Genomic DNA, 25,001 nt, shown 5'->3' with positions numbered 1-25,001 from the left:
AAGGGAAGAGTCAGAAAAAGGTGAAACCAGGGTTTGGGAGAGACAAAAGGCAACTGTGGGATAATCGCAGACTGACAGAAACAAGATTCGATGACATGCTAAAATTATTGCAGATTTCCACGTTAAAGCAAGAGGAGGAAGCAGTAGATGCAGGGAGGACAATTATGCACGTCAGAGGCCATGTCAAGTTGTGAATCTTTAAACTTGTTTGTGCATGGCATTCACAATGCTAACGAAAAGAAGAAAAAGCACAAGAAGCACCTCATTATACCATGTAGATGATCGGTAGCGTGATCCTTCTCTAGGCACAACTCTTTGTCAAGACACCTATCTAGTTGGAAACTAGCAGGACAGCTATGCAGTGATTTTCCAGCTAATAATGGGAGGTAGTTTCGCAAAACACCAAGTTCATGCAGGTGGGACACATTTCACTGTGATGCCATCTAATCATCTTCATGCTAAGAGGAGAACAAGGAGAAATATTTGACGAAGAGCGGAGAACGAAAAGGGCAGGGGGAATGAAAAAAAGAGAAAAATACATTCACAAGTATGGTTAGAAGAGCAAGATGGAAGTGAACACAAGAAGGAGATAGCAAATAAAAGTTAGTCTGTTAGCCAATGTGTGGAACTTAACAGTAGCTAATGAGGGTGCCAGTAATGCTACCACAAGGAGTCCAAGAGGATATGGTACCCAAGTTGGATGCAACCATTATCCACTACACCACTGAATGCCAAGTGTCTGAAGGGCAGAGATGACTTCTCCAAAGTTGAAAAGGAGAAAAAAAGATCTCAAATCTCATACCTCAGCAGTTTCAGGTTGCAATTAGCAGAAGTAAACAGGGAGCATTTGCTCTCTCAAGCACAGGGTCTGAACAGTACATGGAGACAGAAGGTGAGGGAACAGGTTTGTTTTGGAGCAGTAGGGAGAGTAGGAAGAATGAATAAAAATCAAATTCTAAATCTACTGAGAAAAACAAAGTTGAGAACTATCTCAATGGCTGAAATATGAAGTCTCAGCTGTTGAGCCGTACAGAGTTGGAAGCTCCCAGGTTAGAGGTATGGCCTGTGCTGAGTTAGCGGATACATGTGGAGCAGCAGTATGGGTGCAAAAACTGTCTACAACATCCAAGCTGGAAAAGAACATTTCATCAGCCAGGATTTCTGCTCCTTATTACATGGGTGCAAATGTGCACATGTAAATGCCAGTCGTGTACTTAATTGAGCTCAGTTGTGATATTCACGACAGTCTGCCAGCCTATCGACATTCACCAAGGTTCACAAATGAAGTGTTGCCACGTGGGCAGGGTTTCCGAAAGCGATCACCACATAAAACCACAGCACAATAAAAAAATCAAATTTCATTAAAGGGCAGAAAGGAGAAAAATAAAATCAAGAATGAACAAAATTGGTCTTTACTTATCAGAAATGAAACAACTTTAAAAAAAAAGACAAAATATAAAACTCTAAAAATGAGACAGAAGAGATTGCTCAATTAGTTTTTTAAATTTGAAGAACTGCTCTAATTAAGTGCTGCACAATGTTCAGTACTAAATAATGCATCCCAGTGCTCCCAGACACAATGCGCCTAGTGTACCATCTTTTACAATATAGTCAAACTGTTCATTCTGTAGAGGATTGCTGAAAAACCCAAACATTACTCTACCTTTCTTCCTATGGCTCCACTTGGTTTTTTGGGAGGTGGAGGCTCAAATATCCTTTGTTGCTGTTGGGGTGGCAGTGTGGAATAAAGTGGAATGATCTTGATATCTCCAACTTCAGGACCTAGGTCATCAATTTCTCGTTTTATCCTCTTACAAGCTTCATCAATTTCCTGTCAGAATTACACAAAATCAAACATTATATACTGAACAGCAATTAAATCTCACAGAACCTCTTTTAAAAAAAATCAACTTCTTAAATAAAACCTAAATAAAATCCAGTAGATTTTTTTTTTTAAAACTGCATAAATGAAAATAAGTACCCAGACACGTATCTAAGAATTTAAGAGAAACAGCTGCTAGCCAAACTCCTAACAAAACCATCTCTGTGACTCTGAATTAGGGTGGCAAGTAGAATTTTTTGAGAATGTTGAGCACTGTTTTGCTAAATTTGAATTGATTTTTTTTGCCTGCGAGATTTTAAATTAATTGGATAAACTGCAAAAATGTTTCTTCTAACCACTAAGTAAATCCTCTCCCAACTTCTGAGATACTGGCCCCTTCTACCACTCCATTTAAAATACCGTTTCAGATTTTAAAAAGCTGCTATTCATCTCTGGTAAAATATCTTTGCTGGTACTTCCTATAGTCCTGCATTCTAGTGACAATCATTACATGTATTAAAATGCTGTAAACATCAAGAATCCAAAAACCTGTAATAATGCCATTTATGTTGTACATACTTTTTTTAAAAAAATGACAAAAAGATCACTACGTACAAACATCAACATATTTAATCGGTCTATATTGTGTATTCAGTTCCTGTTAAACATTGGAACTTAGTATTTTTCAAGTATGGAATAAAACTTGCCCATCTTGAAATATACAACAACTTTCCAAAGATAGTCAAAAGATCTCAACAAATAGCACTCAGGTCTCACAATTATAAAAAAAAACTTCCATTTGATACAGCACTTTTCACATCCTCAGGACATCCCTAAGAACTTCATAGCCAATAAATTATTTTTGACGTCTAATCACAGTTCCTAGGCAACTTTACCTCAAATTTTACACAGCAAGCTCCCATAAAACAACAGAGAGAAGAATATCCAGTTTTAGAAAAAGTGTTACCCAGGACACTGAGAAGTCTCCTGCTCTTATTTAGAATTTTCTACATCTACCTGAACAGGTAGATGGAGCATCAGATAAACATCTCATCCAAAAGATGGCAGTGCCAATAATGCAGTACTTCCTCAGCCTAGACTGAAATGAGGCTTGAATCCACAACTTACCTCATGAAGTGGAGTGCTACCAATTGAGTCAACATGGCACTTACAAAAATTCAGTAATTTAAGGGGAAGGAAAGCTGGCAAAGGAGTGCATTTCATTCACAGAATTCCTGCCAATGTCAACAGAAACAAAACACAAAATGAAGTGTATTTTCCATAGCTTGAACGCCCAATGTTCAGTGGTTCCAGATCAGCATCATGGCTAGACAGGAACTGAAAATGAAAAGTTGCTGCAGGCATTGGGTACAGTAATGTAGAGGTTAAGTTACTGGGCTAGTGAATCGGATAACACAACTAAATTCCCATCAGTCAGCTCAGCAGCAACAATGGGGCCAAATGAATTTACTCCATTGTTCTCAGTTCTGAACTAGCTTGGCCGCTACAGTCATCTGTATCCCTTTCTGTGATAAGTCATTCAGTTCAAATCTCTCCACTACAATGAGAATTTTAATGCAGTTCCAAAACAATTAGGAAATAAAAAGTTGGTATTCCTAGTATCAATAAGTTATCATGGAGTTGTCAGATTGTCATAAAACTTAACTGGTTCACTAATACCCTTTTAGGGACGGAACCCTGCCGTCATCAAGAAATTCAACAATGGGATAACTAGGCATTCACAAAATTTTGCCATGACCAGTACTTTTCAGTAGCAAGATGCAGTTTCACAAGTAAAAGCTGTACAGTACATGCAAGAATACTTCAGGATTTAAATTTACAGCAAGGTCCTAAACATCTGGAATTTGCATGTTTTAAAAAAACACTTAAAGGGGACTTTATGCTATGAGTTAGCACAGTCCTTCCAGTTCTGCATCAAATTCCAGCATAGACTGTGATACAAGGTCTCTTCTTTCTATTGACTGGAAGGGTCCAATAGGTTGTCCAGTCTCAATCTGGTTGTATGAATCAAAGCACAAAAGCCACGTGAAATCCACTACAGAAATTCAAACTTTTTAACCAGTCAAAGCAATAATTAACGTGATTTGTGAAAGCTTTAAAAAGCAGAGAAGTCACACTTGAAAATCTACTTAAGCACGATGAGCACTTAGAGATGTCATGTCAGCATTTGTGAGTGCACAACTCACAGACAAAACTTGGCTACCAGGTCCTTCTACACCTCAGGGAATAAAGGGTGAAACCGAACCACACAGTCTGAAAAGATACCAATACTGATTCCCATCAGCCTAGGCGGTTACGAGGCTATTACAATTGGCTGCAATACCCCAGGCTACGAAGGAGAAAATAAGCTGTTTCCACAATTGGTCACTACACAGCGACACCTGCTGGAAAAAAACAAGACGTTGAGCAAGGATGTGTTTGTTCAGACACAGCTGTGAACAATCTGCCAACATTCCCCATCAAAGCTCACACACAAAGAATGCTCATTCCGGTGAGGAACGAGAGGACTAACTGTGCCCATGGCACTGTACATCAGTATGAGTCACTGTGCTTGGCAAGAAAAAAAAAAGGAATAAAACAGGCAGGGGAAGAAATTCCTATCAATCATCAATTCAAATTTGAAGACTGACAGTTTCAATGCCCTGGATTCAAACATATTAAGATTGTTGCAGGAATCAAATGCCTCATGAATGAATGGTATGAAATTCGGCTAAAGATTCAAAGAAAAATATTTTCAAAGGCAGAAACATTGTTCTTTTTTGCCCCCCTTCATTTTGATTCAAGGAGGATTAATTTAGAACAGTATGCATTTATATTGCATCTTATTAGGTCGACCTTTTTCAAAACACTTCAGGCAATTAACCACTTTGAAATGGAGAGACATATAGATTCCTAAATAGCAACTTTCCAAATTACTCATCACAAAAGATGAAGTATGCTCAATCACCAAATACATGAAGTCAGGCAACCAACTAATTTAAACTCATGAGATGGACTCAAATGTACTCTAGATTGCTGCTCCAATCTCAAAGACTGTATCGCAGCTGGTGCAGATTTACAACCTACTGAATCAGATAGTCACCCATCTTGAAAATTAGCTTTGCTTTTTAAGAAATCAGTAACCTTTTAACCATCAAAATAATATCCCCCTATTTACTACTGAATGGGTTTAAAATTACAGTAAAATATCTGTATATATTAATGTTAGAAGAACATCTATTTATAATGGCATAATTTACATGTACATATGCCAACAATAGGCTGTTAACATAGATGCATGCTGCAGGTTTTATAAATGGAGCACATGAATTTTCCATATCAACTGGGTCTAACTTAATTAATTAATTAAGCTCCTTTCATGACAACATGCACTCCATTGTACAGTTTGATGGCTCCACTTCTGACAGTTTCGGAGTTAAGAATGGAGTGAAACAGGGTTGTGTCCCAGCCCCCACTCTGTTTGGCATCTTCTTCTCTATGCTCCTGACCTTTGCCCTCCCTGCAGATATGGAAGGAGTCTATTTGCACACTAGGTCAGTGTCAAACTCTACTATCTATCAAGGCTGAAAACAAAAACTAAAACACATTGCGCCCTGATCAGAGAACTCCTCTATGCTCATGATACGCTAGTCGCTCACATGGAAACTCAGTTACAAAGATTCATGGACTGTCTCTCCCTTGCCTGTAACTTGTTCTCCTTGACTATAAAGCATCAAAAAAACCATGGTCGTGGGACAAAGTGTTGCATCTCTGCCCCTAATCACACCAAACACCCCATTGGAAGTGGTTAGCAAATTCTGCTATGCTTGGTCCACGGAGAGAGACAATTTGCCCTTTGATGTGGAGCTCAATACATGCATAAGGAAAGCAGCTCCCACCTTTGGCCGACTCATGAAACGCGCATGGAACAACACGAAGCTAACTCTTAGAACCAAACTGATGGTTTATAAGGCCTGTGTTCTCAGCACCTTGCTGTATGGCTGTGAAACATGGGGGACTTACAGCTATCAGGAAATGAAACTCAATAATTTCCATCTTCACTGTCTGCGGATTATGCAAATATCGTGGCAGGACAAAAATCACAAATGCAGCAGTCCTCTCAAAAGCAGAGCTCCAAAGTGTGCTGGCACTAATCAAACAGAGGTGGCTTCGGCGGATCGAACACGTCCGCAAAATGGAAGATGGTCGCATACCAAGGACCTTCTGTATGGTCAGGTGACCGAGGCCAGACGACCAGTGGGGCTCCCAAAGCTCCTCTTCAAGGATGCTTGCAAGTGTGACATGAAGGCCTTAAATGTAAACTATCACACCTGGGGGTCACTGCCTGGTGAAAGAGGGAAATGGTGACACATCCTGTGGACTGGTGTACACTACCACCACAACCAGTTGCTATAGCAGCTTGGCAATGGGTGCCAACATCACCAACAACTCAGAGCGTCACTTGGCAGCTTCACATGCAGCAGACCCTGCCTCTCAAGGATTGGCCTTCACAGTCATCAGCAAAGGTGCACCAAGAGAAGGCACCCCACCTAATGGATTGTTTGTTGTGTGTCCATCATCTTTCATAGACGAAAGGATGCCAACTCATCAACCAATAAATTAAAAACGGAAGAACACAAGAAAGAGAGGGGCAGGAGTAGGCCACATGCCCCCTCGAGCCTGCTCTGCCATTCAATAAGATCATGGCTGAAAGTCTACATCAATTCCATTTTCCCACCCTAACCCCATATCCCTCAATTCCCTTAATGCCTTAAAATCTACTGATCTCAGCCTTAAATATACTGAACCACTGAACAGCTACAGCCCTCTGGGTTACACAACTTAAAGACTGACAGCTCTCGGAGTGAAGAAATTTCTCATCTCAGTCCTTGGCGGCACAGTGGCCAGCACCGCAGCCTCACAGCTCCAGCGACCCGGGTTCAATTCTGGGTACTGCCTGTGTGGAGTTTGCAAGTTCTCCCTGTGTCTGCGTGGGTTTCCTCCGGGTGCTCCGGTTTCCTCCCACATGCCAAAGACTTGCTGGTTGATAGGTTGATTAGCCATTATAAATTGCCCCTAGTATAGGTAGGTGGTAGGGAAATAGAGACAGGTGGGGATGTGGTAGGAATATGGAATTAGTGTAGCATTAGTATAAATGGGTGGTTGATGGTCGGCACAGACTCGGCGGGCTGAAGGGCCTGTTTCAGTGCTGTATCTCTAAACAAAAAAATAAACTAAATGACCGACCCTTATTCTGAGACTTTGACCCCTTGTTCTAGACTCTCTAGCCAGGGAAAACATTCTCTCAGTATTTACCTGGTCAAGGAAAACTTTATATGTTTCAATGAAATCACCTCTTATAACTTTTAATATAATTTCCCAAAATGCCCCTCATACCTCCGTTATTGATTTTGTTTAAATTTAAGACAAAGACAGAAAATGCTGGAAATGCTCAGCGGGTCAGATGTGGAGAGAAAAACAGAGTTAACGTTTCTTTTTTCTCTCCAAAGATGCTGCCTGACTTGGTGAGTATTTCCAGCATTTTCTGTTTCTGTTTCAGATTTCCAGCATCTCTAGTATTTTGCTTTAAATTTAAGACCTGGGTTTGAACTTAACCACATCACGTGGAGGCGGTGGCGTAGCGGTAATGTCAATGAACTAGTAGCCCTGAGACCCAGGCTAGTGCTTTGAGGACACGCGTTCAAATCCCACCACAGCAGATGGTGAAATTTGAATTCAATTCAGAAAATCTGGAAAAGCTAGTCTAATGGCGACCATGAAACCATTGCTGATTGTTGTAAAAACCCACCGGGCTCACTAATGTCCTTTAGGGAAGGAAATCTGCCAACCTTACCTGGTCTGGCCTACATGTGTCTCCAGATCCACAGCAATGTGGTTGACTCTTGAATGCCCTTTGAGAATTAAGGGCAATTAGGGATGGGCAATAAATGCTGGCCTTGCCAGCGACGCCCACAACCCATGAACGAATTTTAAAAAACGATCAAATTATGATCACTTTTCCCATAGAAGATCCTTTACTACAAGAATATCATTACATAATATTACAGCTAAAATAACCCCCTCCCTAGCTCATCCTCCAAGCTACTTTTGACATTTGGTTTGCCCAGTCTATATGAAGTCCCTCTCGAATTATTGCATTACCCTTGTCACGTGCTCCTCTAATTTCCTGATTTGTACTCTGTCCAACACTATGATTACTGCTAGGGGGCCTATAAACTACTCACACCAGTATTTTCTGCTCTTTGCTGTTTCTTAGCTCTAACCAGACTGATTTTACATCCTGCTTTTCTGGGCTAAGATCCTTTCTCCCTATTCTCCGTACTGTCATTATCTCATCCCACATCACATCCACTTCACCCACCTTTTCTAAAAATCACCTACCCTAATTCCAAACCTTGCTCACCCTGCAATCATGTCTCTGTGATGGCTACAAGATCAAACCCACTTACTGCCATTTGTGCCATTAATTTGTCCACCTTGTTACAAATGCATTAGTTTTAGTTTTAGAGATACAGTACTGAAACAGGCCCTTCGGCCCACCGAGTCTGTGCCGACCATCAACCACCCATTTATACTAATCCTACACTAATCCCATATTCCTACCACATCCCCACCTGTCCCTATATTTCCCTACCATCTACCTATACTAGGGGCAATTTACAATGGCCAATTTACCTATCAACCTGCAAGTCTTTTGGTCATGTGGGAGGAAACCGGAGCACCCGGAGGAAACCCACGCAGACACAGGGAGAACTTGCAAATTCCACACAGGCAGTACCCAGAATTGAACCCAGGTCGCTGGAGCTGTGAGGCTGCGGTGCTAACCACTGCGCCACTGTGCCGCCCAAATTGTGCATTCAGACATAACACCTTTGATTTTAACATTTTATTATTTTTCCCGGAGGTAGCCATCATCACTAATATCCTATTACTGTTATTAAACACTCTGCTCCTTCCTGACAATCTGCATCACTTTACCGAAATCACCATACTGCTCTTCAGCCTTGACTTTTCACAGAATTATTGCAGTGCAGAAGGAGGCCATTTGGCTCCTCATTCTCTTCAGACTGATAAACTTACCCTTACCTGAACCCTTAGTGCGCGCCCCCCCACCCCCCCCACCTTATTAGCTTAAAGCCGTATATTTAACCTATATTTCATGAAACCTTCAGATTCACAAAAATGTAGTTTGAATGTGTCCATTTTGCAATTAGAATTTACCTGTGCAAATTGGCCTCATTAGTATACAGTTACTTATCTTCAAAAGCATAACTGAAGGCTACTTTCATCAAAATAGGCCATATAAATTAAGAAAAATTTGCATATGTAATTGGGGGAGGGCTCAAGAGGATCAGGTGGTATAAATAACAGTTCGAAAATAAAAAATAGGAAGAGTCGAGTAACAGTCAAAAATCTTGCTTTAGGCACTATGGGTAAAGGGAAAACTAAGACGTAAAACTAATTGAACCAGGAGAGAGAAATAAGAAACGTGAGAGTAAAACATTAGAACAGAAGAACAAGTTAGGGTGTGTGGCCCAAGTGAGCGTTCTCGATACAAACGCATGGTATAAGGAAGAAACTGAATGAACTGCAGGCACAAATTCAACTTGAAAGGTATGACATGGTAGCCAATCCTGAGATATGGCTACAAGACAGTCAGAACTGGGACCTAAATATATTAGGTTATAAAAGGTCTACAGAAAAGACAGGAAAAATGTTAGAAGGAGTAGCATTAGTGATTAAGGACGAAATCCCATCAATGATAAGAAAGGATATAAAGAGAGACAAGCAGGCAGTGGAGACTTTATGGGTAGAATTAAGAAATAGAGAAGGATTTAAGACTGCAGTGGGAATTACGTATAGGTCCATGGTTGCAGCTGTCAAGTGTAGATTGCATAAATGCAGAATTTAGACAAGCATGTAGCAAAGGCAGAGTAGTTTTCATGGGCAATTTTAACTTCCATGCAGATTGGGATAATCAGACCAGCACATGTCAGGAAGGGAGTGAATTTCTGGAGTGTGTTCAGGAGTTTTCTGGAACGATATGACCTAGAACCAACAAGGATCATGCCATATTAGCTTTAGTAATGAGTCAGATTTAATTAACAGCCTAACAATATATGTACATTTATCTAAAAGTGATCTTAATATCTGCCTGTGTCTACCAATTTCACCAGGGTGTTCATGTCCTCCTTGCTTACATTTCCCAGTTTTGTGTCAACTGTAAATTTTGAAATTATGCCCTGTATACCAAAGTCCAAATTATTAATATATATTACAAAGAGCAGTAGTCTTAACAAAAATCATGGGGAACACCCTTCAGATTGAAAATAACATTTCACCACACACTGCTTTCTGTCCCTTAGCTAATGTCATATTCACTCTGCCAGTGTCCCTTTAATACAATGGGCTTTAATTTAGCTAACAAAGTCTATCAGATCATACTACTTTGTCAATTATCTTTTCAAAATCAATATACACAACCGGCATAGTACACTCATCAACACTCTCCAACTCCATGTTAGTAGCTAACCCCTTCAATTGAAAAGCAAACATTCAGATTTGTGTTCAAAGTCTACTTTCTCATCAGTCCCAATTGCTCAAATTCCGTTCTACCTTTATTAATGTTTTCTCCAATTTTACAGAAATACTCCAAGTTAATCTCCTTACATCCAAATAAGAGAATGAAAAAGGACAGCAACTATAACATGAGGCACCCAACCAAATTCATGCTTTAATGTAAAGTATTAGTAAAATCATTAGTCATTAGCCATTAGACAGACTACTGATCTGCAGTTTTCACAAAATTGCAGAATGCGATTCCCAAGACTCCTGCAAGAGACCCAGAATCCTATATAATAAAAATGGAATTTTATTTATTCATTTATCTTAAAGCCTTGATCAAAATGACTGAGACAACAAAGGATATATAATGATAGTTACATTTTGCTAACAGCAATATATCTTTGCAGTTTACTTGATTGATTGTACAGAATTTTCAAACTGAAGTTGAGCACCTTCTGATGAACAATCAACTTCAGATTTATGGGCAACCAGCATTTCATTTTGTGACATAACACAAGTATTTCAAACTTCTGCCTAAACTGAGGCTACCTGAAATATTCTGGGCACATTAAAAAAAAATGTTTCCTTTCCCAATTGTTATCCAGTGCCCCTGGATGGAAGGGCACACATAAGGGCAATGGGGAAAGAGTCAAGATCTGCTGCCTTTTTTGTAAAAAAAAAATTGTTCATGGGACATGTGCATCATTGGCAAGGCCAAGGCATGTCAACCGTGGCTCAGGTGGTCGCACTCTCGCCTCTGATTCACAAGGCTGTAGGTTCAAGTCCCACTCCAGGACTTGAGCACAAAAATCAAGTCTGACACTCCAGTGCAGTACTGAAGGAGCGCTACACTTCCAGAGGTGCCATCTTTCAGATGAGCCATTAAGCTGATGCCCCGTCTGCCCTCTCAGGCAGATGTTTACATCCTATGACAATATTTCAAAGAAAAGCTGGGGAGTTACCCCTCTGTCCAGGCCAGTATTTATCACTCACTGAACATCACAAGTACAGATTATTCAGCTTTGAGAGATGGCGGTGCACAAATTGGCTGCCGTATTTTCTACATTACAACACTGACCACACTTCAAAAGTACTTCATTTGCTGGAAGATGCTTGGGACATTCAGTGGTTGGGAAAAGCGCTATGTAAATGCAAGTCTGTCTTTCTTTTTTCTTTATTTATTGTCCATTCCTAATTGCCTTCGAGAAGGTGATGGTGGGCTGTCTTCTTCAACCTTATAGTTTGTGTGGTGCAGGTAAACTGCTGTTAGAGAGTGTTCCAAGATTTTGACCCAGCGGCAATGAAAGAACAGCGAAATATTTCCAAGTCAAGATGGTGTGCGACTTGGAGGGGAACTTGCAGGTGGTGGTGTTCTCATTCGTCTGTTGCCCTTGTTCTTTAAGGCAGTAAAGGTCACAGGTTTGGAAGGTGCTGTCAAAGAAGCATTGAAGACCTGCAGCGCATCTTGTAGATGGCACATACTGCGGACCTGGTGCACCAGTGATAGAGTGAGTGCATGTTGAAGGTGGTGGATGGGATGCCAAATAAGTGGACTGCTTTGTCATGGATGGTGTCCAGCTTCTCGAGTGTTGTTGGAGCTGCACTCATCCAGGCAAGGAGAGAGTATTTCATCACATTCCTGACTTGTGTATTGCAGTTAGTGGAAAGGCTTGAGAGAGTCAGGTGATGTTGAGTTAATCAATGCAGAATACCCAGCCTGACTTGTTCTTGTAGCTACAGTATTTATATAGCTGGTTCAGTTAAATTTCTGGTTAATGGTAAAACCCAGGATGTTGATGGTGAGGGATTCAATGATGATATCATCACTGAACGCCAAGGGGAGCTGTTTAGACTCTCTATTGTTGGAGATGGACATTCGTGCCACACAAGTGCAAGGTATTGTTACTTGCCACTTATCAGTCCAAGCCTGAATGATGTCCAGGTCTTGCTATATGCGGACAAAGACTGCTTCATTATCCGAGGAGTCGCAAATGAAATCGAATACTGTCCAATCTTAAGCAAACATTCTCACTCTGACCTTATGAATGAAAGGAAAGTCATTGATGAAGGAACTGAAGATGACTGGGCCTGGGACACTGCTCTGAGGAACTCCTGCAGCAATGTCCTGGGGTTAGATTAGATTAGAGATACAGCACTGAAACAGGCCCTTCGGCCCACCGAGTCTGTGCCGACCATCAACCACCCATTTATACTAATCCTACACTAATCCCATATTCCTACCAAACATCCCCATCTGTCCCTATATTTCCCTACCACCTACCTATCCTAGTGACAATTTATAATGGCCAATTTACCTACCAACCTGCAAGTCTTTTGGCTTGTGGGAGGAAACCGGAGCACCCGGAGAAAACCCACGCAGACACAGGGAGAACTTGCAAACTCCACACAGGCAGTGCCCAGAATCGAAGCTGTGAGGCTGCAGTGCTAACCACTGCGCCACTGTGCCGCACAGTTCTGGTGAAGGGTCACTGCCCTGAAACGTCAACTCTGCTTCTCTCTCCACAGATGCTGCCAGACCTGCTGAGTATTTCCAGCATTTCTTGTTTTTATAACCACAACCATCTTACTTTGTGCTGGGTATGGCTCCAACCAGTGATAGCTTTCCCTCTGATACCCATTGACTTGAATTTTGCAAGGACATCTTGATGCCATACTTGGTCAATGCTGCCTTGATGTCACTCTCACCTCACCCCTGGAATTCTGCTATTTTGTCCATGTTTGGACCAAGGCTATAATGAGGTCTGGAGCTGAGTGGCCCTGGCAGAACTCAAGCTGACCACTGAAAGCACATTATTGGCGAGTAAGTACCACTTGATGGTACTGTCAATGACACTTTCCACCACTTTGCTGATGATTGAGGGTAGACTGATGGGATGGTAATTGGCTGAACTGGATTTGTCCTGCTTTCTGTGGAAAGGACATACTTAGGCAATTTACCACTTTGTTGGGTAGATACCAGTGCTGTAGCTGTACTGGAACAGCGTGGCGAAAGGCACAACTAGTTCTGTAACAAGTCTTCAGCACTACAGCCAGGATTGTTGTTAAGGTCAATAGTCTTAGCTATATCCAATGCACTAAGCTGTTTGATATCACGTGGAATCAATCAAATTGACTGAAGACAGGCACCCATGATGGTGGGGTCCTCAGCAGGAGGCAGAGATAGATCATCGACTTGGCACTTCTGGCTGAAAACATTTCACCCTTGGCTTTTGCATTGACTTGCTGGGCTCCATCATTGAAGTTGGAGACGTTTGTGGAGCCACATTCTTCCATTTGCTGTTTAAGTGTCCACCACCATTCTTGACTGGATGTGGTAGGACTGCTGAGCCTTGATCTGATCCGTTGCTTGTGGGCTCACTTAGCTCTACTCTCATCCAGACTTTCACAAACAATGGTCACTTCAGTAAAATACAGGGAGATCACCGTGTTACATATAATAGTCACCCTATTCAGCAAGTGAAAACAAAAAAACCCACAAATCTATTTTTTGTGATCTCCCATGCAAATTCAGGTGAGTCAGTTTATATTCTAAGCAATGCTCCTTGAGATAAGTTGTGCTTTACCTCCCTAGAATTCGGATGCATTCAGCTGTGACATTACACAGAACTGCAGTTCTAAAACAAATTATCAGTTACTTTCGCTGTGCAAAGGTTTCTAAACAGCCCACTGTGCTGCTACATCTTCAGCAACCAATGCAAACCAAGCATTAAACTGAAGATTTTCTTTCCTGTATTAAGGCACTTGCTAGAATACAATTTCACGGGTGCCATTACATGCCTGATATCCAGACCAAATGACTAAGATGTAGACCTAGACAGCAGGCATCAACAAGCTATTCAGAAGTGGAAACAATAACCCTTTCCTCCACATACAGCAGCAGGATCACGAGGGAAATCAATAAATGGGAAACAGCACCTGTTTTTCACACAATTTAGAGAAGGGGTTAGGAGTGCCAACTGCAGTCATGGCAGAAATCAGACAATACATCACAGACTAGGAATCAACCACTTGCATTTACCTAACGTCTGCAACACAGAAAAATGTCCCAGGGTGCTTCACTGAAACGTAATTTTAAAAAAATGGATGTCAAGCCAAAGGAGTAAATTTTAGGAGAGGTTTTGTGAGAACTTGGCTTTCAAGAAGGAAAGGGAGGTGGAAACGCAGATGGGTTTAGGGAGGGAGTTCATTCCAGAATAAAGGGCCTAAGTAACTGAACTCCAGGCACAGTCACCAATGATGGCGGAGATGCAGAAGAGGCTAGTTAGAAGAACTGAGATTTCCCTGGAGGGGTGTGGTAAGGAGGAAGGTGTAGGACTGAAGGTTTCAGTGGAAGGGATTTATATACAATGGTAAGAATTATAAATTCGAGGCACTGGGGGACCGGGAGTCATTGTTAAGTCAGTGATGACAGGGGTGATAGGTGAATGGTATTTGTGTAGATATAATATGGCCAGCAGGGTTTTGAATGATCTGGAGGGTGGAGAATGGGAGGCGAGCTGAACAACACTGCACACTAACTGGGAGAAGAGGAGAATGTGTGTGCTTGAGGACAGGTGTACACTGTATTGGCTAGGCATTGAAGTCAACCTACCAGCTTATCTGAGACAGCATAACATTATTCTTGGATCAATCAACAAATGAAAAAACCTTATCAGCAATCCACAACTACTGTTAGGTTACAGATGTTCACAACTTGTGGAAGCTATCACTCAAATACTCAGAATGGAATAGAAGTACTTGCAATTATATAGCACCTTTCACAACTGCAGGACGTCCAAAAGTGCTTTGCAGCCAATGAAGTACTTTTGAAGTGCAGTCACAGCTATAATGTAGGTAATGTGCGAACAGCAAACCCCCACAAGCAGCAATGTGATAATACCAGAAAATCTGCTTTAGTGATGTTCATTGAGGGATAAATATTGGCCAGGACTCCCCTGCTTTTCTTCAAAATAAGGTCATGGGATCTATTCAGAGTCTCGGTTTGACAATTCATCCAAAAGACAGCCCTCAGTACTGTACTGGAGTGTCAGCCTAGATTGAACCCACCATTTCTGACTAAAGAGGCAAAAGTGCTACTACTGGACCACAGCTGACACCAGAACTGGTACAATATCTGGTGTGCACTTTACAAACATCTTCCTTAACCAGTCAACCATCAGTGCAGTTTTCTCCCTGAGCTGTGTGTTAATTAGGTTTACATTATGGATGCAGAAACACTAAAGGCAACTGTGTGGTAGTAGTAGTAGTAGAGCCTTGGTTCAAACATGGACAAAAGAGCTGAACTCAAGAGGTGAGGTGAGAGTGACTGCCCTTGACATCAAGGCAGCATTAGACAGAGTATGACATCAAGGAGCCCCAGCAGGACTGGAATCAACTGGAATCGGGGAAAACTCTCCGCTGGTTGGAGTCATACCTAATGCAAAGGAAGATGGTTGTTGTTGTTGGAGGTCAATCATCTGAGCTCCAGGATATCACTGCAGGAGTTCCTCAGGGTAGTGTCCTAAGGCCAACCATCTTCAGCTGCTTCATCAATAACTTTCCTTCAATCATAAGGTCAGAAGTGGGGATATTCGCTGATGATTGCGTAATGTTCAGCACCATTCGTGACTCCTCAGATACTGAAGCAGTCCGTGCAGAAATGCAGCAAGACCTGGACAATAGCCAGGTTTGGGCTGATAAGTGGCAAGTAACATTCGCGCCACACAAGTGTCAGGCAATGACCATCTCCAACAAGAGAAAATCTAACCATCTCCCCTTGACATTCAATGGCATTACCATCACTGAATCCCCCACTATCAACATCCTAGGGGCTACCATTGACCAGAAGCTGAACTGCAGCAGCCACATAAATACCTTGGCTACAAGAGCAGGTGACAGGCTAGGAATCCTGTGGTGAGTAGCTCACCTCCTGACTCCCCAAAGCCTGTCCACCATCTACAAGGCACAAGTCAGGAGTGTGATGGAATACTCTCCACTTGCCTGGATGGGTGCAGCTCCAACACTCCAGAAGCTCGACACCATCCAGGACAAAGCAGCCCACTTGATTCACACCCCATTCACATACATTCACTCCCTCCACCATCGACGTACAGTGGCAGCAGTGTGTACCACCTACAAGATGCACTCCAGCAACACACCAAGGCTCCTTAGACAGCACCTTCCAAACCCGCGACCTCTACCAACTAGAAGGACAAGGAGAGCAAATACATGGGACCACCACCTGCAAGTTCCCTCTAAATCACACACCATCCTGACTTGGTACTATATCGCCGTTCCTTCACTGGGTCAAAATCCTGGAACTCCCTTCCTAACAGTACTGTGGGTGTACCAACCTCACATGGACTGCAGCAGTTCAAGAAGGCAGCTCACCACATTCTCAAGGGCAATTAGGGATGGGCAATAAATGCTGGCCTAGCCAGCGACAACCACATCCCATGAATGAATAAAAAAAAGGAATAGTAAGGGAGTGGTACAGGATACCTTGTTTGGATAAAGCCCACTACATAAAGCTTCACTACATGAAGCAGATGGCAGGGAGATAAAAGCAGAGATAGCTGCAAGTACAAAATACCTTCCTTTGCATATCAAGTTTCAACACCAAGTTAGTCCCATAAACACCTGGGGTAAATGTGCAATATCATCAGGTACTCAGGAGAGTATGGGAAGTAATATTTTACACTGGTGGAAGAAAGATGAAGTCACTTTGAATTTATCCAGTCACACTTAATAAAATTCAGATTTGGCAATCAGGAAGTGCTTTGCCCAGGGGTGGTTAAAAATACATTTTTACAGTAATTCACCCAGAACATCAGGCTTTTCCTATGACCTCCTTAGTTATATTAAATCCCAAAATAGTTTTAGAAAATATAGTTCTTTAACACTGCAATAACCAAAATAATTAGACTAAAACTTCTGGTTTTCTGAAGAAATTCCTCTCCCTTGAGAGAAGGTCTTTCCTGAAAATGATTAATATTTGAAGCTTAATTAGGACAGAATGACAATCACGGCTGTAGTGATGCTCAAGATGAAGGTTATCTGACAAGCTACAATTAATAGGAGTCAGCTCACACTGTACCTTAATTTCATTGGTACCAAAAATAGGAAATTCACTTTCTTACAGTTAGATCTCGCAGTAGTATGTCAAAATTAGCCTTAGGAAATCAACATCTGGGCTAAATGGAGCAATAACTTTTGTTAATAGAATATTGATTATTGATACAATTAAACATCAAATATAAATCTTAATACAGTACATTAAAACACTGATGCGACTGCCTGATGGAACATCCATCCTAGTTAGCAACATGCTGACTTGAGAACAACTGAACAAGCAGAGACTTGTTCATGTGACACAGTTCAGTAATAAAGCACTAGAATTCCAGCTTATAAATTAAGGATCAAAAAATGATCAATTTGTCATTGATCCAGATGACACTGACCTATTTTCAAACAAGATTTGAAATGACCAAATGTACATCCAGTAACATACAATACAGCAGCTAAATGGGCAAGGTACTCACTAATTTATTTAAGGAATTCTATTATAGTTGTAAATGCTCTTGTTTTATTCAACAATGGAGAACTATTAAAGAAAAGGCAGTTACTGTCTTTCATGGTACAATGTAGGTCATCTCGCCTCATAATTTGGTATTGCTTTGGGCATGCTATTCATGACGTAAACAGATTCAAGTTTGCCAAATTTCCCCATCCAACTCCCTCATCTCAACAGTGTCATAAAGGTAGTTTTCATATACCACCTCCTGGCCAGATCAATACAATCAGTGCAAAAGCCTGAAGGATGTTACTATTTGGATACCTGATCAAGGAATGGTACTTACAAGGGAAGAAGAATTTAAGATTGAGATTTATGAAGAATAAAGATACTCAAGTTTACCATACAGCATAACAATGCCAACTCTTCAGTTAGAAAAGCCCCTCATTGCATTAATTTGCACCATTTTGGTTTTTAATGGAAGTGCGCAAATTTCTAAAAGCATTTCAAGCACGAATAAATCTGTACTCTGAAATTCACATGGACATGTATGTATCCAACAACGGGCTTTTGCTCAAATACAACTTACAGTCTCCAAACAAAAATCTGTTCCATGGAGCCTTCTAGGAGTCTCAAATGGATACCCAATATCCGAAAGAATACAGCATCCTCCTCACGGAACATTCTTTGGCATTAGATTTCAGAACTGATTGTTCCATTCTTAGTGAACACAAGGTACGAAGTGTGAATGCAACATCTATTCTGGGTTATTGCCACCTTCCAAGGAAATAGCTAATCTATTTCACTCCAGTGAAATTCCCATGCCAGTGATGCCACAAAATTTACCACCACTTGTATTTATATAGCGCCTTTCACGTAATAAAACATCTCACGGCGCTTCACAGGAGCATTATAAAACAAAATATGACACTGAGGCACATAAGGAGATCTTAGGGCAAATAACCAAAAGCTTGGTCAGAGGCAGGTTTTAAGGAGTGCCTTAAAAGGAGGAAAGAGAGGTAGACAAGTTTAGGGAGTGAATTCCAGAGCTTAGGGCCTTGCAGCTGAAGGCATGGCCACCAATGGCAGAATAATTAAAATCAAGGATGCTCAGGAGGCCGGAATTAGAGCAGCGCAGACATATTGGAGGGTTGTGGGGCTGGAGAAGATTACAGAGATAAGGAGGTGCCAGACCATGGAGGCATTTGAAAACAAGGGTAAGAATTTTTAAATTGAGTCTTTTTTAAAACCGGAAGCCAGCGTAGCTCAACTTTACAGAGGAAAGAATGTGGGAGGCCAGCCTGGAGTGTGTTAGAATAGTCAAGTCTGGAGGTAACAAAGGAATGGATGAGAGTTTCAGCAGATGAGCAGAGAAAGGGTGATGTTATGGAGTTGGAAACAGGCCGACTTAGTGATGGCAACGATATGTGGTTAAAAGCTCATCTCGGGGTGAAATACAACACCAAGGTTGTAAACAGTTTGGTTTGGTCTCAGACAGTTCCCAGGGAGAGGGATGGAATTGGTAGTGAGGGAGCAGAGTTTGAGTTGGGGCTAATGATAATGGCTTCAGTCTTCCCAATATTTAATTGGAGGAAATTTCTGCACATCCAGTACTGGATGTCAGACAAGCAATCTGACAATTTACAGATAGTGGAGGGGTTGAGAGGTGGTGTTGAGGTACAGCTGGGTGTCATCAGTGTACATGTGGAAACTGACATTGCATTTTCGGATGATGCTGCCAAAGAACATAGGAGAGTTAACAAGGATAGATCCTTGGGGGACACCAGAGGTAACTGCAGGAATGGGAAGGGAAGCCATTGATGGCAATTCTCTGGCTATGATTAGATAGGGAAGAATGGAACCAGGTGAGTGCAATCCCACCCAGATGGACGACGGAGGGGTGTTGGAGGAGGATGATATGATCAACTGTCAAAGACTGCAGACAGGTGGAGAAGGGCAAGGAGAGATAGCTTGTCTTTGACAATAACATAGGATGTCATTTGTGACTTTGATAGCCGTTTCAGTACTGTGGTAGGGGCTGAAACCTGATTGCAGGGTTTCAGACATGGAGTTCGGGGAAAGATGGGCACGAATTTGGGAGGCAACAACACATTCAAAGGCTTGAGAGGAAAGAGATTGGAGATGGGATGGTAGTTTGTAAGGAAGGAGGGATCTAGGGTTATTTTTTTTGTGGGGAAAGGGATGTTATCAGCAAATTTGAAGGAGGGAGAGAACTGAGGAGAGAGAACCATCAACAATGACAGCTAACATGGAAGGGAAGTTGGGTGATCAGTAGTTTAGTGGGAATAGGATTGAGGGTACAGGGGGTGGGTCTTATGGACAAGATGAGCTAGGAAAGGTTACGAGCTGATATAGGAGAGAAACTAGAGAAGGAAACTAGCTCAGGGCTAGGGTTGGGTTTATTAAGGGAAGTTTGAGTCACTGGACTAGTGGAAGGGAGGAAAGTATGGTAGCTGATTATCACCAAAATTGAGACCATCCAAAGAAACCCACGAGCTCCTTGCACTTGTCATTAGATGCGACAGTAGAGGACATGGGAGCGGGGTTAAAGATGACAGTTTGTAGTAAACAATCCGAAGAGTTATCTTTGCATTCCCAGAATTGTGAGCTGTTTTACCAGAAGAGAGAAGAACCCGTTAAAGGTTTATGTGGTCCAGTCAGATGTGGTATGAATGGCTAAACAAGTTGTCTGCCATATACATCCAGGTCTGCATCCCTTGGACTCAACGAAGTGGAGATGAGGGCCAAACCTAGAGGAATGGCCAAGGTGAGACGATGTAATGGTTTTAATGGGGGTTACGGCATTGAAGGTGGAGTTGAGGGTGTGATCGAGCAGATCAGTAGCTACAGAAATGCAGAGGTGTAGAATAAGGCGAGATGCTGAGAGGAGAAATTGCTAGAGTAAGGGGACAGACCAAAGTGAGATTTGGTCATAAGCAGCACATCACCACCATGATGGTCTGGGTGAGGCAGGTGGTAAAGGTATAGCCAGGCAGGGAGGCAATGATGCCAATGCAATTCATGCACTTATTGCTGATGTTTTCCAAGGGATTTGTTTGCATGTGAAAACACATTCTTGAGGGGAATGCGGAGAGGTGTGGTGATAACTGGACTTCTGACAGAGTCCACAGGATCAGCCCTGGGAAGGGCAGGTTGGATAGGGAGATTGGCAAGATTAGCCCACAGCGGGTGTACTGAGCAGGGAGGTCAACCAGAGGGTAGGATGGGGCAGTTAGGATTGTTACTTGTGAAGAGGCAGGGATGAGAGCCTCAATGGGCCCTCAGAAGAATGCCAAGAGAGGCACAGAGGCAAGCAGTAGTCTTATCTAAGAGGGAGTCAAGCCTGGGAAGGCAGCTAGAGAGTAGGAAGGGTTGGGGTAGGGATTTGGGGAGGGCAGTGTACCAGGCGGGGGAGAAACAAAAGGAGACAATAACAACAGCAGAGAAGCATCCAGCAAGGGCAGAGAGAAAAGTAAAAAGAGGGAAGAAAATAATGAAGTGGAAATGGAAGTGATGGGCTCAGGTCCGGAGTGACAGCCAAAGTGTGTGCAGAAATTGACAGGAATAAACTTAAGTTACATAGGCTGGTTATGAAGCATTAAAAGGAGAGGGGAGATAATAGGAGAGCCCAGAGTTAAAGTCATAAGTCCTATGGTGGCATAAAGTTGACATAGGTAGATGGAGTTAGCATGGAGCATTGACAAACCCTTGTCCAAGTTTGGAAACAGGTGTGGCAGGCAAGTGAAGTCCAGAAGCTATTTGAAGCTATTCCCTTTGGAATGAAGATCCAGGAGGTGTGCAGAACCAGTTCCAGGGCAAAAGATGACAAGTTGGAAGTCACAAAATGATACAGGTACAGCGGAGAGATGTGCTTCGGTCCAGGACAGAGCAACTCTGGCGAGGAATCAGACTGTAGCTGAAGGTGACAAACCAGATGACCAGTCCAATCCCAGGCTCAGCAGGGTCCGAGCCCCATGCACCCTCCAGCACAGTGGTGCAGAAAATCTGAGACACAGCTGCTGAGTCTTGCAGTGTAATCTTGTGGGGTCCGGTGCAGACATGTAGTCTCGATATCCAGAGGTGCCAAGAATTTGAAGCTAAAATTTGAGAAAAGACCCCGAGCTCACTGAGGACTACAGTGGGCAGATGTAGTCAGGGGATGGGCAGTAACTGTTAAAAAAACTAGCAGTAAACTTGAAATTAGGACTAAAATGCACCCACTATTAGAGACAGGGAAACTTAAAACAGTGGAATAAGGGAGATTTGGGGAGAAAGGGTCAAGTATCGCAGTGGTTGGCCAAGAACAGAGGTGCATAATGAGGAGCTCCCTAGACAGCTTACTGCCCAAGATCCACCTTGGGAGAAAAAAAAAAGTATTTGAACTTCATGCACAACGTTTTGGAGTCACAAGATAAAACAAAACTGCTTGATACGCATCCCCATTTGGACCTCACTGTGTAAAGTAGGAAACTGCATGGTAGCAAAGCTACTACAAAAACTATTCCCATTACATGAAGCAGATGAAACAATCTTTTTATACCAGAATTCAGCAGAATAGTTTGTGTATTCCAATCTTTGGTTTCTGTAGCTTTGCAAAATTCTATTTTTTATTCAACATTAGAATGAAAGTAAAACTGGTATTTACAAATCCATTTTAATTGAAGACATCAAAAGTATTGACAGTAAATAAACTTTACTGATAAGTCATCATACTAATCATTCAGTGCTGAATACATTCCATTTTACATTTCTGCTTTTGAAGACAAATGTGCATATTTATGGAAATGGAAGAAAACTAATATTATGGTAGAACATTACAGCCAGGTAGTTTAACGTGGGGTGGGTAAGGTTTTAGAAACAATAATTAGGGGGGGGAAAAAAGGCACTTGGAGAGGTTCGAGTTACTTAAAGAGCCAGCACAGATTTGTGAAAGGCAGATCACATTTGACTAATCCAATTGCATTTTTTGATGAAGTAACAGAGAAGGTTGATTAAGGGAAAGCAAATAATGTTGTCTGAGTAAATTTCAAAATTTGCCGAAAATACCTAACTTGGAGATGTGGCAGACAGTGAGGATGATACCAATCGATTGTGTGACAGAAATCACACCTGCCAAATGGAAACATATTAATTTCACGAGAATTTTTTTACTGGACACTACAAATTACTTTTTGAAAAAGCAGAACTGAACAGCTGTGCATTTGCATTCGCATTCTGAGAAGACTAGGGCTGGCTCAGAGACAAAAGGAAATTACCCAGTCTAGCTGGAACAATAGGGGTGCTCCCTGATTCAATTAGCGAGATTGGTTTTGCCAATAGCGGTGATCAACACCTTTTGACTTGGTAAGAGCCAAACTCTACTCTCCACCAAGTATGTCTGAAAGACTCAAATTCCAACAACTCTCCAGCGACTGTTGTTTCAAACAAAGAGATGGTCACAAGGCCTATCTGCTGGGATAAGACCAAGGTTTTTAAATTGGGCCTCAGAAAGCAAAGAGACTGCAGCTGAACTGAAAAAGTCTCTCTCTCTCTGACTCTCTCTCCAGCAAAGTCCCAGGGAATCCACGGTGGCAGCTTGTAACCCTAAAGACTACAGAACTTTACTGGCGATCAGCAAGACAATTGAAACCTCCCTTCTGGAGCCAGAGAAGCAAGCCTGAAATTGTGCACGTGGCCTCTAGCGAGGACTCCAAGACTTTGACTTCAATTAAGGACATTACAACCCAGTACTTGCATTCCATTTATTACCAAATGTACTCCAACCTCTTTCTTCCCCTATGTATCTATTTGTGTGTGTGTGTGTGTTTCAGTGGTGTATCTCTAAATCTAAAAAATCAGCCATGATCTCATTGAATGGTGGGGCAGGCTCGAGGTGCTAAATGGCCTACTCCTGTCCCTATCTTCCTATGTAATGACCTGGAACTCGCTGCCTATGAGGGTGGTGGAAGCGGAGACAATCAGTACCAAACGCATCTTCCCCTCCCCTCCCGTCAGCATTCCGAAGGGATCATTCCCTCCACAACAGCCTGGTCCATTCTTCCATTACCCCCAACACCTCGCTCCCTTCCCATGCAATCGCAGGAGGTGTAACACCTGCCCTTTTACCTCCTCTCTCCTCACTATCCAAGGCCCCAAACACTCCTTTCAGGTGAAGCAGCGATTTACTTGTACTTCTTTCAATTTAGTATACTGTATTCGCTGCTCATAATCTGGCCTCCTCTACATTGGGGAGACCAAACACAGATTGGGTGACTGCTTTGCGCAACACCTCCGCTCAGTCCGAAAGCATGCCTGAGCTTCCAGTTGCGTGCCATTTCAACACATCCCCCTACTCTCATGCCCACATATCTGTCCTGAGCTTGCTGCACTGTTCCAGTGAACATCAATGCAAGTTCAATGAACAGCATCTCATTTACCGATTAGGCACGCTGCAGCCTGGACTGAATATTGAGTTCAATAATTTCAGAGCATGACAGGCCCCCCCCTTTTTATTGATAGTTATTTTTTTCATTTTTTATTTGTTTATTTTATTTTAGTTTGTTTCATCAATCTTTTTAAACATGTGCCTATCCACTGTTTTTATTTCATGTTTGTGCTTTGGGCTAGGGCTGTTCACTTTTCTGTCAATTAACACCCTCTCTACACTAACGCTTTGTCTTTCAGCACACCATTAACATACCTTTTGCCTTTGCTCCATGACCTTCTGGTCAGTTATTCTCTGTGACCCTCTGTCCTGTCCCTCTTGCCCCACTCTCACTTTATTTGATTACAATCTAAAACATTTCTAACATTTGCCAGTTCTGATGAAGGGTCACTGACCTGAAACGTTATCTCTGCTTCTCTCTCCACAGATGCTGCCAGACCTGCTGAGTATTTCCAGCATTTCTTGTTTTTATAACTAGATTTACTCATTATCCAAAACTGTCTCTGAACTTGGACATTAATTTGCCAATCCTCCAAGCTGACTCCACCTACTCTATAAGTCAATTTCATGCCAGCACTGAACCTTTGACTTTAACTGTGGACATTCAGAATGTGTCTTTGTTTATAACCAGGATG

At 42.1% G+C, this 25,001-nt stretch overlaps 1 protein-coding gene across 4 annotated transcripts in view; it reads right to left on the bottom strand.

Moving 5' to 3' along the window:
* Window positions 1-25,001, bottom strand: part of dhx15 (DEAH (Asp-Glu-Ala-His) box helicase 15) — a 150,360-nt gene that overhangs the window by 69,465 nt on the left and 55,894 nt on the right. For all 4 annotated transcript variants that reach the window (XM_068037393.1, XM_068037402.1, XM_068037412.1 and 1 more), the window contains exon 6: window positions 1,664-1,831. In XM_068037393.1, coding sequence (XP_067893494.1) covers window positions 1,664-1,831 — 168 coding nt within the window. The remainder of the gene's footprint in view (window positions 1-1,663; window positions 1,832-25,001) is intronic.

This window comes from Heterodontus francisci, chromosome 1, assembly GCF_036365525.1.
Source record: "Heterodontus francisci isolate sHetFra1 chromosome 1, sHetFra1.hap1, whole genome shotgun sequence".
NCBI lineage: Eukaryota > Metazoa > Chordata > Chondrichthyes > Heterodontiformes > Heterodontidae > Heterodontus > Heterodontus francisci.
The sequence above is the reverse complement of the archived record's forward strand: the minus strand, read 5'-3'. Positions and strand labels throughout refer to the sequence as shown.